Raw genomic sequence first — 19,307 nt, 5'->3', positions numbered from 1 at the left:
AGATGCCATGACCAAGTGAGATCACGGCATCTAAATGCGCAAAAACCCGGAAGCTCGAGCCCCGTGTGGCCAAATGGGGAATCCGTACTTGCGCTGAACTCTTTCAGCCTCGCTGAGAAGGCTGAAAGTGTTCATGCTGCAATTCTTATTTTAGCCACCAGATGGCAGGCCAGGATAAGAAATAAGCAATATTGATTTTAAATGGTATTTTAATAAATCCCCGATAGAACAAAATAAAAAATAAAAAAAAACATAATTTATATATGAGCCACAAAATCATCACAAAAAATTTAAAAGTTTAAATCACCCCCCTTTTTTTATAATTAAAAAATAATGGGTATCACTGCGATTGAAAACGCCCATACTATTAAAATAGAAAAAAATTAATTCCAAAACGCCGATTGGCGTAACAGAAAAAAAGGTAAAAATGGACGATTTGCCATTTTTTCATTGTTTCTCTTTCCCCAAAAAATCTAATAAAATGTGATCAAAAAGTAATGCACACTCCAAAATGGTATCAATAAAAACTACAGATTGTTCCGCAAAAAATGAGCCCCTAAACAGTAGACATAAGTATAAAAAAGTTATGGGGGTCAGAATAAGGTGATGTAAAAATAATTAAAATTTATTTTTACACTATTTAGACATAAAGAACCTATACACATGGGGCATCATTGTAATCGTACTGACCCAGAGAATAAGGGGCATGGGTCAGTTTTGCCATAAACAAAACGTAGTGGGAACAAAACCTGTAAAACGGTGGAGGAATTGCATTTTTTTCCAATTACACCCCATTTGGAATTTTTTTAACGCTTCCCACTACATTTGATGCCATAATTAATGGTGACACAACCTGTTCCGCCAGAAATAAGCCCTCATACAGCTATGTGACTGTAAATATAAAAAAGTTATTGCTCAAGGAAGATAAGTTAAATGAAAACGAAAAAATGAAAAAACCTCCGGTATCCTAAGGGTTAACCCCCCTTCCCCCAGACTAACTATTCTGACACCCACTGAGCCACCAGGACTATTACGAAACCCACTGAGCCACCAAGCAAAAAGTAAGGGATGTGGCATGTGGGGCGCCATGATGTTAGCAGAGAACTCAAAGATGGTCCATCCCATCGGTGAACACAATGTAGGTCGAAAAAAAGTCGAGCACGTGGACATGAGCTAGAGCAGGGTTCCTCAACTCCAGTCCTCAGGGCCCACCTACCGGTCATGTTCTCAGGATTTCCTCAGTATTGAGCAGGTGATATAATTAGTGTCCATGCATCAGGACTTACCACAGGTATTCCTTCTGTGGGATATTCTCAAATCCTGACCGATAGGTGGGCCAGAGGACTGGAGTTGAGGAACACTGAGCTAGAGCATCTTACAGGAACTATGGGATTCAGAGGTCATTGTCACGATCGGCACACACGGAACATGACAGGCTACCAGGGACACTATGGTGTTCACTACACCCATAACCTTGGATACGACTGTAAGGGGGATCTCTGCTTCCACCATCGCTTTCACACTCACATTAGGCTACCAAGGAGTGTAGCAACCCCTCAAAAGCGTCCACACAGCCATACAACACTGCCACCACCCATCAGACGGAACGCCCCAGTACAGACACAGAGCACTTACAGGAACGTACTGCATTGTACCATACAACAGGTAGTGTTAATCGCGAATATTCTATTCGTGAATTTTTATCGCGAATATCGGCACTTCGAGAATTCGCGAAGATGTAGAATATAGCGCTATATATTTGTAATCGCGAATATTCTAGATTTATTATTTTCATCAGTAACCTCCCTTCTTGCTTGTGGGCCAATGAGAAGGCTGCAATGTCGTTGTCAGAGCTTAGCAACCAATAGGAAAGCAGCCTACCCCTTACTATATAAGAACCTCCCCAGCAGTTCTGAGAGAGAGCAGTGACATTGCTGTGCTCTGTGCTTTCACCTGGATCCTATTCCTTATCCAATTACATGAGATAGTTAGTTAGCTCATGTACAGTGGATATAAAAAGTCTACACACCCCTGTTAAAATGTCAGGTTTCTGTGATGTAACAAAATGAGACAAAGATAAATCATTTCAGAACTTTTTCCACCTTTAATGTGACCTATAAACTGTACAACTCAATTGGAAAACAAACTGAAATCTTTTAGGTGGAGGTAAGAAAAAAAATTGAAATAAAATAATGTGGTTGCATAAGTGTGCACACCCTCTTATAACTGGGGATGTAGCTGTGTTCAGAATTAAGCAATCACATTCAGAATCCTGTTACATAGGGGTCAGCATACACCGGCCATCATGTAAAGTGCCTCTGATTAACCCCAAATAAAGTTCAGCTGATCTAGTTGGTCTTTCCTGAAATTTTCTTAGTCGCATCCCACAGCAGAAGCCATGGTCCACAGAGAGCTTCCAAAGCATCAGAGGGATCTCACTGTTAGAAGGTATCAGTCAGGAGAAGGGGACAAAAGAATTTCCAAGGCATTAGATCTACCATGAAACACAGTGAAGACCGTCATCATCAAGTGGAGAAAATATGGCACAACAGTGACATTACCAAGAACTGGACGTCCCTCCAAAATTGATGAAAAGACGAGAAGAAAACTGGTCTGGGAGGCGACCAAGAGGCTTACAGCAACATTAAAGGAGCTGCAGGAACATCTGGTAAGTACTGGCTGTGTGGCACATGTGACAACAATCTCCCGTATACTTCATATGTCTGGGCTATGGGGTAGAGTGACAAGACGAAAGCCTTTTCTTACCAAGAAAAACATCCAAGCCAGGCTACATTTTACAAACACACATCTGAAGTCTCCCTAAAGCATGTGGGAAAAGGTGTTATGGTCTGATGAAACTAAGGTTTAACTTTTTGGCCATAATTCCAAAAGATATGTTTGGCGCAAAAACAACACTGCCCATCACCAAAAGAGCACCGTACCCACAGTGAAGCATGGTGGTGGCAGCATCATGCCAAGGGGCTGTTCTTCTTCAGCTGGAACTGGGGCCTTAGTTAAGCTAGAGGGAATTCTGAACAGTTCCAAATACCAGTCAATATTGGCACAAAACCTTCAGGCTTCTGCTAGACAGCTGAACATGAAGAGGAACTTCTTCTTTCAGCATGACAACGACCCAAAGCATACATCCAAATCAACCAAGGAATGGCTTCACCAGAAGAAGATTAAAGTTTTGGAATGGCCCAGCCAGAGCCCAGACCTGAATCCGATTGAAAATCTGTGGGGTGATCTGAAGAGGGCTGTGCACAGGAGATGCCCTCGCAATCTGACAGATTTGGAGTGTTTTTGCAAAGAAAAGTCAAAATGTGCCATGCTGATAGACTCATACCCAAAAGACTGAGCGCTGTAATAAAATCAAAAGGTGCTTCAACAAAGTATTAGTTTAAGGGTGTGCACACTTATGCAACCATATTATTTTATTTTTATATTTTTTCTTCCCTCTACCTAAAAGATTTCAGTTTGTTTTCAATGGAGTTGTACAGTTTATAGGTCACATAAAAGGGGTTATCCCACTTTGCCTTTTCATACTTACCTGCTGCCAGCGCGCTGTTCACTTCCTGGATTCTGGCCGGGGGCGGGCTTCATCTTCATTGAAGTCTTCTCCTGGCTGGGCCGCGCGCTGGACTGAACGCGCACGCCGCCGCGCATGCGCCATGGTGACTTATTCCTGGTCAGTATAGTACAGAGACGGCATGCGAGTGCGCGGCTCTGTACTATTCTGGCTAGGAAGAAGTCATCATCGAGCATGCGCGGCGGCGTGCGCGTTCAGGACAGCGAGCAGCCCGCCCGGGAGAAAAGAAGGAGTCTTCTGCGCAAGCATGGCCACCGGGATTCCAGAGAAGAGCGGTGGCCGTAACCAGGGGAGACCGAATGACAACAATGAGGTAAGTGGGGATGAATTTTCTCCTAAACGGTGGGAAATGGTTAATCAAATATATTTACAAAAATGATCACTGTCAAATCATTAACAGATTTAACAGTGACCGTTATGATGGGATAACCCCTTTAAAGGTGGAAAAAGTTCTGAAATGATTTATCTTTGTCAAATTATTTTACATCACAGAAACCTGACATTTTACCAGGGGCGTGTAGACTTTTTATATCACCTGTGTATAATACGGATAGTTAGTGGGAGATAGTCAGTGTAGGTTAGATAGTGATACAGTGTAGCTGATAGGTCCCAGTGCAGGGTGTTAGGTAGTGTGATAGGAGTTACTGTTTCTCTGCTGTCCATACATACATGCTACAGACATAGCGCTGTGATGTCACAGCAATACTTAGTGCACCAATCAGTAATATCTAATCAGACCTGATAAAATGTGTGAAGATGCATGTATTGCGCAAAAAATATGTGCATCATTAGTGCTGATTTGCGCGATCACGAAAATAATGACTGGAGATCGCGAATTCTAGAATTCATGAATTTATTGCGAATATTAAGCGAAAAATTTGCGAAATATCGCGAAAACGAATATTGCCTATGCCGCTCATCACTAATAACAGGCAGACCACTAGCACACTGACCTCCAATGGTAATAGAGGGTGTGCATATGCTTAGAGCGGCAAGGAAGGATTTGAGAAGGCACAGGGCTAAAAGGTTACAAAAAGATGACAACCAAGGACATACAGATAAGGAAACGGTACAGAAAAGAAAGGGATAAAACAATGAATCGCGTACCAATTAGGTCGGTGATGGATCCATGCTGGGAGAAGAGCTGACCAGACCTACAACTAGGAGTATTTCCAGGATCTGACCATGTGTGGTTTACAGCATGTGACTTTTAAAGGGCCTTAGCGGACTTCCCTCCTTCTAGTCATGTGACAGGAGGACGGCTAATTACATGCAGAAGGAGGACAGTTGTATGGCATGATTGTAATGTGAGCCAAAAAGTCTTGTAGGATAGCATGACCGCAAAGTTTTCCAGATATTTCTACCGAGCCAGGGATATCAAACACGAATATGAAGTAATTAATCATTTCCATCAATATTTAATTCGGTGGGTTCCCTAAGGCCGAAAATCCTGGAACTTGAGACCAAAGAAGCACTCAAGTTCCCTGATCATAAAAACATAAGTCATTTATTACAGAGGTGAATTATTACTCGGCTGCTTTGGAGGTGTATCTTCTGGTCTATGGACCAGCATTAATCCCATTAACACCTCTGTGTTACCTGGAAAGCAGCACAGTTTGGCCCTTTGTCTGCAATGACTTTGATTGCCGACCCCTGCCCTCTTTCAGTCTACTTCCAATTCCCATTTGTCCAGCAAGGTGGCATCGTACCCATCATGATCAATCAAGTGGCGTGGTAAGTGTGAGTGCGAAGAAGTCACTTCCATGAGCTCACCCTTCACATATGTGCTCCCTGCTCTACGCCGTTATCCTGCAGTTCACACTTTGTCCACAAGGTGGCAATCCTGCTTCATTCCCAATACATGCAGTTGATAATTAATGGCGGTGTTTTAGACTTGGCTAGTTTATCTGACAGCTCAGAATATCACCGTTAATGCCTCCCAGGAATACGGGTCTACTTCATGTTAAATCGCTTCCAGCGCCCGAGTTAATTTATAGAGAAAAAATGGGCTCAGCCGACAACTTCTTCTAGTGAAATTTGCTTTATCAGTTCATTTAAAATGACAGTAGGTTGCAACATTATTAAGATTTGCGCAGTTTCGTGCCCTTAACTGCCGACACCCGGCCGTACGGAGAGGAAATAATTGCTTCTGTCAGAATATGAATATTTCGGGTTTATTAAAGCCATTACTCTTCACTGTTCTATTTGGAAAGTGACGAGGATTGCGGAATAAGGGAGAACAATATCCAGAAAAATAACACTGGCTAGATAGGAAGGGGTTAAAGTAATTCTCCAGGATGATCTGTAATTGCCCTAACATCTTCAGTTAAAGGCTCACATCACTATACATATATTTTTCTGCACTTATTTTTTTCATAAAATAAGAAAAATTGAGAAAAATATAGGTCTTCTCTTTCCTCCCAGAATTCCCTGCACTGGACTGGACTTAGAGTGGGAGGAGTTTTCTGCTTTAAACTCTGCTCTTGATTGACATATAACAGCTCTCACGGTCACCTGACACTAGGGGGTGTGGTTTCATATGATAACTCAGTAAGCAAACTCAGACAATGCTGGTGGGCGTGGCTTGGCACCATCAGATCCTAACATCTAAAGGCCGAGGAGGTGTCATAAGCAATAGAGAAGTCACAAAACCTCCTCAAGTTGGCTATCCCTTCATGTCAGACCCTTTCCATGTGCCCAGTTGGGATTATCTCCCAACCATCCAGTTTTGGATGGATCATGAAATAGACATTAAAGAGGGTGGGACTTATGCAAATCTGTCCTAAAATTAGGCATTTCGGGGATGGCTTTTAGTCATTCTTGGTCATGGCTGATTATGTTGTCCCTTGTTTAGAACCCTCCCCTATTTACCAGAGTAGATGTACTGCAGCTCCCACTCTGGAGGACTCAACGAGACCATGTACTACATGGTCATTCATTCATTTCTAAGGCCACACATGTAATACCCTATTTTTCCTGTAGTGGCCGCTGCAGGAAAAATGTGCAGTTGCCTACACCAGCGATACTAAGTGATCACCAGGGATTTTAGCTGCCAAACCTGCAATCATCAGCTGATATCCAGATGTTGTCCAGATAGCATCAGGGCCAATGCCATTATCAGAGCAATAGATCTCTCCAAATCGGAATGGCTTGACTGAACCTCAACCCACATTTTCTTTTTACCTTTTGCCCCGCGAAGGTGACTTGAACATAAGGATCGACTAAGTCTTTATTCTCTCCAATAAGAGCCTTCTTCACGTTGGCCATGATGCTGGTGTTCATTCTTGGCAGGCCCTCGGCGCGGTAGATTTTCACGTAGAAACGAGCCCACTGACGTTCTGGAGGAACTCCATCTGGAAGGAGCAGATTCCTGGAGGGAGATTCAAGGGTAGTTTTTGAATTTTCAATTAGGTAATGGTAGCCTTGAAGTGACTTTCCATACTTGCACATTTTCCTAATCTCAACGGGTGCAATATTCTGCGTTGACTGCATTTTTTTAACATATTTTTAGCAGTCAGATACAGAGCTCCAAGTCGTCTGCATGGACATAGACAACATTTTGGCTGCGAGTGACCACCACTAGGGGGAGCTTGGGAGCTCAATAATAACACAGTAAGCAGTAAGCTCCTGAGCTCCCTCTAGTGGTGGCTGTTTTAAACAGCAGCCATTGGCAGATCAACCTTAAGAGGTATACTACCTGGTAGGATTGACCCTGCTGATCAAAATTAAACCAGTCTTGTAAAAATTGGTTCCTCAAAAAAAGTTGCAGCAAATTATTACCTAGAAAGTGCCCACTTAACAAACTTGACACAATTTTCGGCAAATGAGACCCCACCCCATTATTATAATTCTGTGCTCATGCCGTTTGGTAAGATAGCAATCAGAAATTTCCGGTGGTTTCTTCTCTCTGTTAGGATCCATATAAATATCGCCGGTTGAGTCGTCTCAGGAATCAGAAATGTCATTTTCTTGCTTTTTCTCACATTCGCCCGGAGACTGGAGCGGCGCGGCTCCCAGACGTCTTGTAGGGAGGGCTTTGATGTCTGTCTAATAAAACATTGACTTTATACTGAATATTTCCACATTCAGCAGAAGCGTCCTCGATTCAAGAGCGGCAGAGTGATTGTCGCAGGCACATACTGGCACGCCATCACTCAAGCCGGGGCTGCTATATTGGACTCCCTACTGGATTGACAGTGCATGGGGGGAGCTGTAGGGGGGGTGCGGAATTAGCAGTTGCACACTTGCCCTGATCCCTTGGGACCCAAAGCCCCCCCCTCCCCCCCACCTCCGCTGCCACACCAGTAATATAAATATCACATGATAAGGTCTCACGAAAATTGCGGATCTGCAAAATATGGATGCATTCCGTGTTGAATCCTTATTTTTTGCGGACCCATTGAATTCAAAGGGTCCGGAGTCCTCATTTTGCGGAAGAGTATAGGATATGTTCTATCTTGTTGCAGAACGGACATATGGATGCTTTCTGCATCTGTATGTCCATTCCGCAAAATGCGAACCATGGTGGTCCAGGAATAAACATCTGCATCTGATTGGTGGAGGCCATGGCGGGGACTCCTGAGAACAAGGGTCCTGATTGCCCTGAATGAATGGCGTGGAGGTCGAGCATGCACAGTGGCACTGCCGGAGATAGCCGATCCAAGATGTATGTGAATGGCGAAGGCCACATAACATTTGCCGGGTCTGGTCTGGGGCCCCACAGAGCTCTGAACTCACTTTAGGCCCCTACGACCCCCATCTCCTGGAGCTTTCACCCCTCCCCAGTTCTGACGCCTGTCCTGGTTATTTAGGAAGTGTTGGCCTTAATTAAATGATAATAAATGAATGAGATCTTTTTATCTTCCGATGTCCCCAGGAGACCTGTTATTAGAGCGGCTGAATGTGGTGAGTTACGTTATATCATAGCCTGGGGGGATAATAGGTGAGCGCACAGGACTCATTCTGCTGTGACCCAGATTCATGGCTCTCGCTCGTTATCTTTGTGCGTTAATTACATATTTAAGTATTCATTAGGAGAACCGCGTAACTGTAGCGAGTCCGCGATAACATCATTACACAACTGTGATTTATATTACGTATTTATCCCACTGTGTCTGCAGTAGAGACAAACCTAGGCTTAGCCCCACCCTCCTAGTTAAACCCCGCCTCTTTAAACACTGTGGTCAACTAGGCCCCTCTTTCTTATGTCCCACCTTTTTAAACACTACAGTCAATTAGGCTTAGACTTACCCTCTCACTTAAGCCCCACCTCTTTCTTAAGCCCCACCCTCTTACTTAAGCCCTGCCAGTTTAAACACTACATTCAATTAGGCTTAGACTTACCCTCTCACTTAAGCCCCACCCCTTTTTTAAGCCCCACCCTCTTACTTAAGCCCTGCCTGTTTAAACACTACAGTCAATTAGGTTTAGACTTACCCTCTCACTTAAGCCCCACCTCTTTCTTAAGCCCCACCCTCTTACTTAAGCCCTGCCAATTTAAACACTACAGTCAATTAGGCTTAGACTTACCCTCTCACTTAAGTCCCACCCCTTTCTTAAGCCCCACCCTCTTACTTAAGCCCTGCCTGTTTAAACACTACAGTCAATTAGGTTTAGACTTACCCTCTCACTTAAGCCCCACCTCTTTCTTAAGCCCCACCCTCTTACTTAAGCCCTGCCAATTTAAACACTACAGTCAATTAGGTTTAGACTTACCCTCTCACTTAAGTCCCACCCCTCTTTTAAGCCCAACCCTCTTACTTAAGCCCTGCCAATTTAAACACTACAGTCAATTAGGCTTAGACTTCCCTCTCACTTAAGCCCCACCTCTTTCTTAAGCCCCAACCTCTTTCTTAAGCCCTGCCTCTTTAAACACTACAGTCAATTAGGCTTAGACTTACCCTTTCACTTAAGCCCCACCTCTTTTAACACTGTAGGCATGTAGGCTTAACACTACCATCTTACTTTAGTCACACACTCTTATTTAAGCTCCACTTCTAAACACTATAGTCAGCTAGTCTCCGTCTCATCCTCTTACTTAAGTCTCACCTCTTTAAACACTGTGGTCAACTAGGATTAGCCCCAATCTCTTTCTTAAACCCATCTTACTTAAGCCCTGCCTCTTTAAACACTACAATCAAAAAGGCTTGGACTTAAGCCCCTCTCTCTTAAGCCCCACCTCTAAACCATGCAGTCAACTATGCTTAGTCCCACCCTGTTACTTAAGCCCTACCTTTTAAAACACTGAAGTCAACTAGGCTTAGCCCTCTTTCTTAAACCCCACTTCTACACACTATAGTCAACTAGTCTTAGTCTCACCCTCTTACTTAAGCCCACCTCTTTAAACACTAGGCCTAGCCTGACCCCCTTACTGAAGGCCCCTCCTCTTACTTAAGCCCCACCTCTTTAAACACTACAGTCAACTAAGCTTAACCCTATCCTCGTACTTACAGTCCACCTTGTGGTCAACTTGGTCTAGCCCCACTTTCTTAAGCCCCACTTTCTTAAGCCCCACTTCTTTTTATACTTTCTCCAATCATGGAACAACGCCAGGAGGAGAAGGAGAGTGACTATCTGTCCCAGCTTGCGGTGGTCTAAAGAAGAATCGGGCGCCTCACCCCTCAATGTCGTCCTCATCCGTCTCGTTGGATTTATGAGGCGTCTTTATGTTGTCGCCTTTACCCACCACGGCAATGTCACACTTCAGGTAACCTTTCACCCCGGCAGTGATGTCATCGGGGTCGGAGAGGATGGCCCATTTGTGGTAGAACTGGTGCTCTGTTAAGATGAAGGTAAATTATCTTAATTAGTGAACATTAAAGGAGAGTTCCACCCCTCACGACATTCGACATGGGGTCCAATCTCTTAACTTCTGTTTTATTCTCTGCTCATGCAGAAAGCTAAATTCACATTTCCTGTGTTACAGAGCAGTGCATTGTGGGAGCTCAGGTGGTCACATGACCAGCATAAACCTTACTTTTACTTTGGGTGTGGATGGAGAAGAGGAGAGAACTCAAAATGCATTCAAGGTAAGTTAGAAAAAGTTTTTCTAACTGGTTTCATCTGCTATAGGTGATGGGGTCATAAATCACCCCGATCCACAGGGGCCAGGCCTAGGTCCAGTATGACATCATCATGTATGGTGGCACAGGTGCTCCGAGGCCCAGAACATCTCCGTAGACTCAATGGATGCATCCCATTTATTAGGGGTGCCCAGAAATGTAAAAACATGGCTGCTTCCTTCCAAAAACAGCCGCCCCAATTCACAGGTTGCTTAATGTATTGCAGCTCAGCCTCATTCACTTCAATGGAGCCGAGCTGCAATACCAGTCACAACCAGTGGACATGTGTGGCGCTGTTCTTGGAGAGGAGCTGCTATACTTTTCTAATTTTGGTAGTGAGCAAGGGCCTTAATGCTTGTGGTCGGCCTCTTGTGTCTACTCCGTACACTTACCAGGCTGGGTATAGACCGTCCCCACGTCCAACTTAAAGGAGCCGACCAAGGTCCCGCTGCGCAGCAGGTTCTTAGAATGGATAACCTGTGTGGTACGAGAACGAAGAAAATTATAAAACCAAAATATTCTGGGAGCCCCTAGACTCTGATGAGCTGTAGGAGAAGGGCCACAGGGGTAGAAGACAGGGCCAACCTTAGCTGGGCCACCACTCCAGGGTTCAGCCTGTGACTCTCCATCTCTTGTAAAACTACAACTCCCAGAACTCCCTGGCAGCCTGCTCCAAGTTCTCCATAGATGTTTGCATTTGGCTGAGCATGCATGTTTTTTATTTTAATGAGGTATGCGGAGAAAAGCAGCTGCTGGACATTTCTGAGCATCTCCTCACTGAACCAAGGATCAAACATGGTGAAATCCAACATATCTGACCTTCCCTTTCTCTCAAGAAAGGGAACGGGTGGCAACATGATTGAGAGGCCTAAAGAGCCAACAGGAGATGGGACGTCCTGGAGGAACGTGGGGCATACAGGCACCAGAAAGATCCTGGTGACCTCTCTCCATTATCCCTCCATTACTCCTCCTGCACACTGGGAGCAGCGGCGCCTCCTCTCCCCATGCCAGGGTTTACTATAAGGAATGTGATTACTATGCTACTATGTCAGTGTCTGGGAAGCACACTGCTGTCCCCGGGAGGCAGAGGACGGCCTCATACCAGGACGTGGACCCCGGAGCTCTGGAGACTTACCGATAGTTTGATTATTTTGTCGAACATCACGTCTGGAGGCACATGGAAATCAAATACAAAGTACTGGGGGAGAGAGAAAGACAACATGAGTGGGCAGGTCACTGCTCTCCTGAAATCCTCTGTGCTGCTGGGAGGACCCTGCTCCTTCCACTATGTAACTCTTAGTCTGTGACCTCCACGTGATCAGCACACTCCTCTTCTGAAATCCTCTGTGCTGCTGGGAGGACCCTGCTCTCAGTCTTTAACCTTCCACATGATCAGCACATTCCTCTCCTGAAATAATCTGTGCTGCTGGGAGGACCCTGCTGCTTCCCCTATGTAACGCTCAGTCTGTGACCTCCTACATGATCAGCACACTCCTCTCCTGAAATCCTCTGTGCTGCTGGGAGGACCCTGCTCCTTCCACTATGTAACTCTCAGTCTGTGATTTACCACATGATCAGCACCCTCCTCTCCTGAAATCTTCTGTGCTGCTGGGAGGACCCTGCTGCTTCCACTATGTAACTCTCAGTCTGTGACTTCCCACAGGATCAGCACACCTCTCCCTGAAATACTCTGTGCTGCTGTGGACCCTGCTCCTTCCACTATGTGGGCTCTTCCACTAGGTAGGCCTCTCTGGGCTCACCTCATTATAGTACGGGCAGTTGGTTGACTCTTTCATGGACGTGTATTTTTTCTCTTCTCCGACTTCCACGCACACGACGGGGTCCATGTTCAGACCGACCAGCTGCCGCGCCTCGATCACCGTGATGCTGACCTATGGGGTATCACACGCAGGGGGTGACAAACAACATGGAGGACGAGGTCTGGATACATGGAGCTCCGGGAGGGGGTTACACTTACTTGGTAATCCATTGGTCTCCCGGCGCTGGGCTCCATTTTAATATCAGGCTTGGACCTTAATGGAAGAAATCACTGGTCACTGTCATGTGAGGTAGATAGCACCACACGAGGTGCAGGGGGTTACTCTCAGTAATAACATAGCGTTACTAATATTCTAGATTCATATTGTGCTGGGATTTCCCGCTGTGAGAGATGGAATAAAATCCTTCTAACAAATACACAAGGAAAATGACACCCAGGAAGGATGGTGTCCACCACTAAACATGTGGACCCACTGGACCAATGCAGGTGATTCCATGATACACTACCTTTTATTGGAGACATTGGTTGTGACTGCTGTGACAGAGGCCAGAGATATGGTGTCGGGGTCCAGTCCTCCCCCCAGCCGTATTGCTTTCCGGTCCAGATCTTCAGTCTCAAGGATGGCTGGTTCATCTATGAAGACATAAGCAGGGCATTGGGGTCGAAAAAATATACTCAAAGCTAAATCCATAAGGTCGTATTAAAGTCCATAATGAGTGACATATTGGGGGGGTCATCAGATTAAGGAACCTGATCCTGTTTTTGTCGCAAGCTATATCTTTATTGGGGTCAGGGCTTTGCTGATACAGAGAGTTCTGCATGGACATAGGTATGTGATAGAATCCCAGCTACCTGCAGCCACCACTAGAGGGAGCTCAGGAGCTTACTGTACACTGATTATACATAGAACTCTATGGCAAATCTGTAGGCACTAAACTGCTGAGCTCCCCCTAGTGGTGACTGCGGGGGAAGACAGAATTTGACCATTTAGCTGTTGTAAAGGTGGATTATGAGGATCATCGGGACCTATAAACGACATGGTGTGTTCCCTGTAGGGACAATATGATACTGCTCTATGCTCACGGTGTAGACGTTTTTCTAATTAGAATATTGTACTGTTATTTGGGGGGCTCCATATTCCTGAACCCACACAGGGCAGTGAGAAAATTGGACCGCGGAGGTCATTTCCATAGAACTAAAGAATAAATATAAATTCTGCCAAGATGCTCCAGGTTAAGAACCATGGGGGGAGGGGGGGGGGGGTGCATCTGCTGGAGGAGTCATGTTACCTTGCTTCCTGCCGTCATCCTTCGGTGGTCGAGTCTTCCCGAGCTTCATGGCAGAAAAAACACCTTTACCGACTCTGTGGAAAAAGCAAGAATAAGGCAATATATATATATATATCAAAGGGAGTAGGTATCCCACGGTGACTGTCCCATGCACCGTGGGAAATGCAACAGTGTGCAGCATGGTGGATATTTAAAGGGGAACCAGCAAAATTAATAAGACTTTAATCAAAACCACAACATTCCCCAACAGAGGAGTTTTTGATGGCTGCTCAGTATGTGTATGGCTTGTCTAAATGCAGCTGATTGGCTGGATTTAATTTAACTAATAAATAATGTTTTGATGCGACTTCCTGCTGTGAGAGGCAGATGAAGAGCTGCACCGTCTGATTTCATGGCACTGTAAAATACTCATCATTTTGCACTGGCTGACAGTAGCTCTCACACATATATATCGGTAGGTTACTTTTAAGGGTGCATTCCCACGACCGTATAAGTGGATCCGCATCCGTTCCGTAATTTTGCTGACCCATTCATTTTAATGGGGCCGCAAAAGATGCGGTCAGCACACCGTGTGCTGTTCATATCCGTTGTTCCGTTCCGCCGCAAAAAATCTGCAAAAAATAGAAAGCGTGTCCTATTCTTGTCCGCATTTTCTATATAGCGCCGGCCGTGTGCGGTCCACAAAATGCAGAACGCACACAGCCGGTATCCGTGTTTTGCGGATCCACAATTTGCTAAAAATTGATACAATGATATTTAAAATTCTGACAGATTCTCCCTAGCAACAGACTACACAGCAGGACCTTGCTGTCTGTTGCTAAGGAGGCTTTGAAAAATGTTAATGTTTTTATAAAAATCTCAGACAAGCAAAGCAGAGATCAAGCGAAAAAAAAGTTTTAGCGGACGACCCGTCGCCATCAGTGAAGATATTATGGCAGCAGCGCCCCCTCCCACTAATATAACCACAGGCTTCTGCTGGCACCATTAATCTGATGTGTCCCGCGCACCGAGTCACAGGGCTGCAGAGCTCCGCAGCTAATTATCAGTTTATCCAGAAATCAATATTTGCCTGACTGCATAAATCCGTTCACTAACGTTTGCTTTCCGAGGCTCGGTGCGGCAGATGCTGCCATGTGTGGGCTGTGCAGTGTTCTCCCTCCTCACCACTGGAATATATTATATGGAACAAAGAGGGTTAAAGCAACATCCAAAGCCCAAAAGTGGAGATCGCCTCTAAGAGGACCCGGTGCACCTCACCCCCGATGAGTAGGAATATTGTACGGAGAAGCACTCATGGAAAACTGAAGATCAAGTATGGCTTTCCAGGGTTAGAAAACCATGGCTGCTTTCTTCCCGCAGCTGTACACAGGCTGTAAGCCGTATTTCACATCAGCATAATGATAGATATTAGATTAGATAACATATAGATGGATATTTCTTCCAGCAGCTGTAGGTACGTTATCATCTGCATATTATACTAGTAAATCTTGGTATCAGTAATGATGTTGTTAATTGTATAATGAGTGATTAATGCGCTGTATAATGGATCTACCCCAATGTAATTACTAATGACTTGTTCTCGTTCACAGCTCGATGTTTCCTTCCTCCTATAATAATGTAATAAAGTTCCACATGTGAAACGAAGCGTATAGAATTCATTAGGAGGTTCAGTCTCCAAGATAACATATTAGGTGGTTGGTATATCATGGAGGTGATCTGGTCTGATCTACAGAGGGCACTAGTCTAGTCTACAGAGGGCGCTGGTCTGGTCTACAGAGGGCGCTGGTCTGATCTACAGAGGGTGCTGGTCTAGTCTACAGAGGGTGCTTGTCTGGTCTACAGAGGGCGCTGGTCTACAGAGGGCGCTCGTCTACAGAGGGCGCTGGCCTACAGAGGACGCTGGTCTGGTCTACATTGAGGCTGGTATATCATGGAAGGCGCTGGTCTACAGAGGGCGCTGGTTTATAGAAGGTGCTGATCTGGTCTACAGAGGGCGCTGGTCTGATCTACAGAGGGTGCTGGTCTAGTCTACAGAGGGCGCTGGTCTACAGAGGGTGCTGGTCTGGTCTACGGAGGGCGCTGGTCTACAGAGGGTGCTTGCCTGGTCAACAGAGGGCGCTGGTCTGGTCTACAGAGGGTGCTGGTCTACAGAGGGCGCTGGTCTGGTCTACGGAGGGCGCTGGTCTACAGAGGGTGCTTGCCTGGTCAACAGAGGGCGCTGGTCTGGTGTACAAAGGGCACTGCTCTACAGAGGGCTCTGGTCTGGTCTACACAGGGCGCTGGTCTGGTCTACAGAGGGCGCTGGTCTACAGAGGGTGCTGGTCTGGTCTACGGAGGGCGCTGGTCTACAGAGGGTGCTTGCCTGGTCAACAGAGGGCGCTGGTCTGGTCTACAGAGGGTGCTGGTGTACAAAGGGTGCTGGTCTACAGGGGGCACTGGTCTACAGAGGGTGCTGGTCTGGTCTACAGAGGGCGCTGGTGTACAGAGGACACTGGTCTATAGAGGGTGCTGGTCTACAGAAGGCGCTGATCTGGTCTACATTGAACGCTGGTCTGGTCTACAGAGGGTGCTGGTGTACAAAGGGCGCTGGTCTACAGAGGGTGCTGGTCTACAGAGGGCGCTCGTCTACAGAGGGCGCTTGCCTGGTCAACAGAGGGCGCTGGTCTGGTCTACAGAGGGTGCTGGTATACAGAGGGCGCTGGTATACAGAGGGCGCTGGTCTACAGAGGGCGCTGGCCTACAGAGGACGCTGGTCTGGTCTACATTGAGGCTGGTATATCATGAAAGGCGCTGGTCTATAGAGGGTGCTGGTCTGGTGTACATAGGGCGCTGCTCTACAATGGGCGCTGGTCTGGTCTACAGAGGGTGCTGGTGTACAAAGGGTGCTGGTCTACAGGGGGCGCTGGTCTACAGAGGGTGCTGGTCTGGTCTACAGAGGGCGCTGGTGTACAGAGGACACTGGTCTATAGAGGGTGCTGGTCTACAGAAGGCGCTGATCTGGTCTACATTAGATGCTGGTCTGGTCTACAGAGGGTGCTGGTGTACAAAGGGAGCTGGTCTACAGAGGGTGCTGGTCTGGTCTACAGAAGGATCTGGTCTGGTCTACAGAGGGCGCTGCTCTACAGAGGACACCAGTCTGGTCAACAGAAGGTACTGGCCTACAAAGGACGCTGGTCTATAGAGGGTGCTGTGTTCCATAGAGGGCACTGGTCTATGGAGGGCACTGTTCTGGTCTACAGGGGTGCTGGTCAACAGAGGGTGCTGGTCTATAGAGGGCGCTGGTCTACAGAGGATTCTGGTCTATAAAAGGATCTTGTCTACAGAGGGAACTGGTCTACAGAGAGCTCTGGTCTATAGAGAGTGCTGGTCTGCAGAGGGCACTGGTCTATAGAGGGTGCAGGTCTACAGAGGGCACTGGACTGTAGATTAATCTGGTCTAAAGAAGGTGCTGGTCTACAGAGGGCACTGGTCTGTAGATGGATCTGATCTACAGAGGGTGCTGGTCTACAGAGGGCTATGGTTGTTCTGGAATCCATTGGTTAAGTGACTACAATAAGAGGGGAAAACTAGGGTGGCGCCTACTGCCCATAAAGTGAAGATACACCATTAAATCAGATTTTGTGTGTTTTTGATACAGAGCTCCAAATAACCTGCATAGACATGATAAGATTATGAATGCCTGCTGCCACTATAGAGGGAACTCTGGAGCTGACTGCATGCAGTAGACGCCTAAATGCGCCCCCTAGTGGTGGCTGTATATTTCTGTATGCAGTAATCTCCTGACCTCCCTCCTGTTATGACTGTACATATATTGGCATGCCATAAGCTCCTGAGCTCCCTATAGTGGTGGCCATATATATCTGTATGCAGTAATCTCCTGAGCTCCCTCTAGTGGTGGCTGTATATATCTGTATGTACTAATCTCCTGAGCTCCCGCTAGTGATGGCTGTATATATCTGTATGCAGTAATCTCCTGAGCTCCCTCTAGTGGAGGCTGTATATATCTGTATGCAGTAATCTCCTGAGCTCCCTCTAGTGGTGGCTGTATATATCTGTATGTACTAATCTCCTGAGCTCCCGCTAGTGATGGCTGTATATATCTGTATCCAGTAATCTCCTGAGCTCCCTCTAGTGGTGGCTGTATATATCTGTATGCAGTAATCTCCTGAGCTCCCTCTAGTGGTGGCTGTATATATCTGTATATAGTAATCTCCTGAGCTCCCTCTAGTGGTGGCTGTATATATCTGTATGCAGTAATCTCCTGAGTTCCCTCTAGTGATGGTTGTATATAGCTGTATGCAGTAATCTCCTGAGCTCCCTCTAGTGGTGGCTGTATATATCTGTATGTACTAATCTCCTGAGCTCCCGCTAGTGATGGCTGTATATATCTGTATGCAGTAATCTCCTGAGTTCCCTCTAGTGATGGTTGTATATAGCTGTATGCAGTAATCTCCTGAGCTCCCTCTAGTGGTGGCTGTATATATCTGTATGTACTAATCTCCTGAGCTCCCGCTAGTGATGGCTGTATATATCTGTATCCAGTAATCTCCTGAGCTCCCTCTAGTGGTGGCTGTATATATCTGTATGCAGTAATCTCCTGAGCTCCCTCTAGTGGTGGCTGTATATATCTGTATATAGTAATCTCCTGAGCTCCCTCTAGTGGTGGCTGTATATATCTGTATCCAGTAATCTCCTGAGCTCCCTCTAGTGGTGGCTGTATATATCTGTATGCAGTAATCTCCTGAGCTCCCTCTAGTGGTGGCTGTATATATCTGTATGCAGTAATCTCCTGAACTCTCTCTAGTGGTGGTTGTATATATCTATATGTAGTAATTTCCTGAGTTTCCTCTAGTGGTGGCTGTATATATCTATATGTAGTAATCTCCTGAGCTCCCTCTAGTGGTGGCTGTATATACCTGTATGTAGTAATCTCCTGAGCTCCCTCTAGTGGTGGCTGTATATACCTGTATGCTGTAATCTCCTGAGCTCCCTCTAGTGGTGGCTGTATATATCTGTATGCAGTAATCTCCTGAGCTTCCTCTAGTGATGGCTGTATACTGTATATATGTATGCAGTAATCTCCTGAGTTTTCTCTAGTGAGGAAGCAAAAGGAAAATGAAATATCTGAATACCCCAGCAAGTAATGGGTGAGGGGGCCTATCTTTAAGGCTATGTCCGGAGCATGGCTGCCATCTTGAAAGCTACCATACTGGATCACAGGAACATTTTTCCAATTGGAATGGGGTCATGAAGCATATCAAATAAGACCAGAATTTTCTCATAAATCATTTGCCATAATTTGCAATATCTCTTGTGGTTCAAAAGTTGCCACCCCTCAGATAGTGAATTTGACATAAAAGTTTGTTCTGGATATGATCTGCTAAAAGAACTATTCCCATCTCGGACATTTATGACTTATCGCCAACATATGCTATCAATGTCAGATAGGCGTGGGTCCCTATCTTCAGAACAAGCCCCCCAAAGTGAAGGACAGCACTCCACACATGAGCAGAGTGTTCTCCATTCATCATGCAGCGACCAGCAGGGGGGGAGCCTGGAGCAGTGGTACAGGATGGGAGTGGTAGTGG

At 45.9% G+C, this 19,307-nt stretch overlaps 1 protein-coding gene across 2 annotated transcripts in view; it reads right to left on the bottom strand.

The window, feature by feature from the left end:
* The window catches only part of OTOF (otoferlin), a 276,809-nt gene that overhangs the window by 52,788 nt on the left and 204,714 nt on the right, over window positions 1-19,307 (bottom strand). For both annotated transcript variants that reach the window (XM_044289341.1, XM_044289343.1), the window contains 8 exons: window positions 13,720-13,793; window positions 12,937-13,063; window positions 12,629-12,683; window positions 12,411-12,542; window positions 11,786-11,848; window positions 11,043-11,127; window positions 10,207-10,366; window positions 6,773-6,959 (listed from right to left, as the gene is read on the bottom strand). In XM_044289341.1, the coding sequence (XP_044145276.1) occupies window positions 6,773-6,959; window positions 10,207-10,366; window positions 11,043-11,127; window positions 11,786-11,848; window positions 12,411-12,542; window positions 12,629-12,683; window positions 12,937-13,063; window positions 13,720-13,793 (883 nt within the window). The remainder of the gene's footprint in view (window positions 1-6,772; window positions 6,960-10,206; window positions 10,367-11,042; window positions 11,128-11,785; window positions 11,849-12,410; window positions 12,543-12,628; window positions 12,684-12,936; window positions 13,064-13,719; window positions 13,794-19,307) is intronic.

Source organism: Bufo gargarizans, chromosome 4 (genome assembly GCF_014858855.1).
Source record: "Bufo gargarizans isolate SCDJY-AF-19 chromosome 4, ASM1485885v1, whole genome shotgun sequence".
Lineage (NCBI taxonomy): Eukaryota > Metazoa > Chordata > Amphibia > Anura > Bufonidae > Bufo > Bufo gargarizans.
This window is presented reverse-complemented; position numbering and strand designations above follow the sequence as displayed.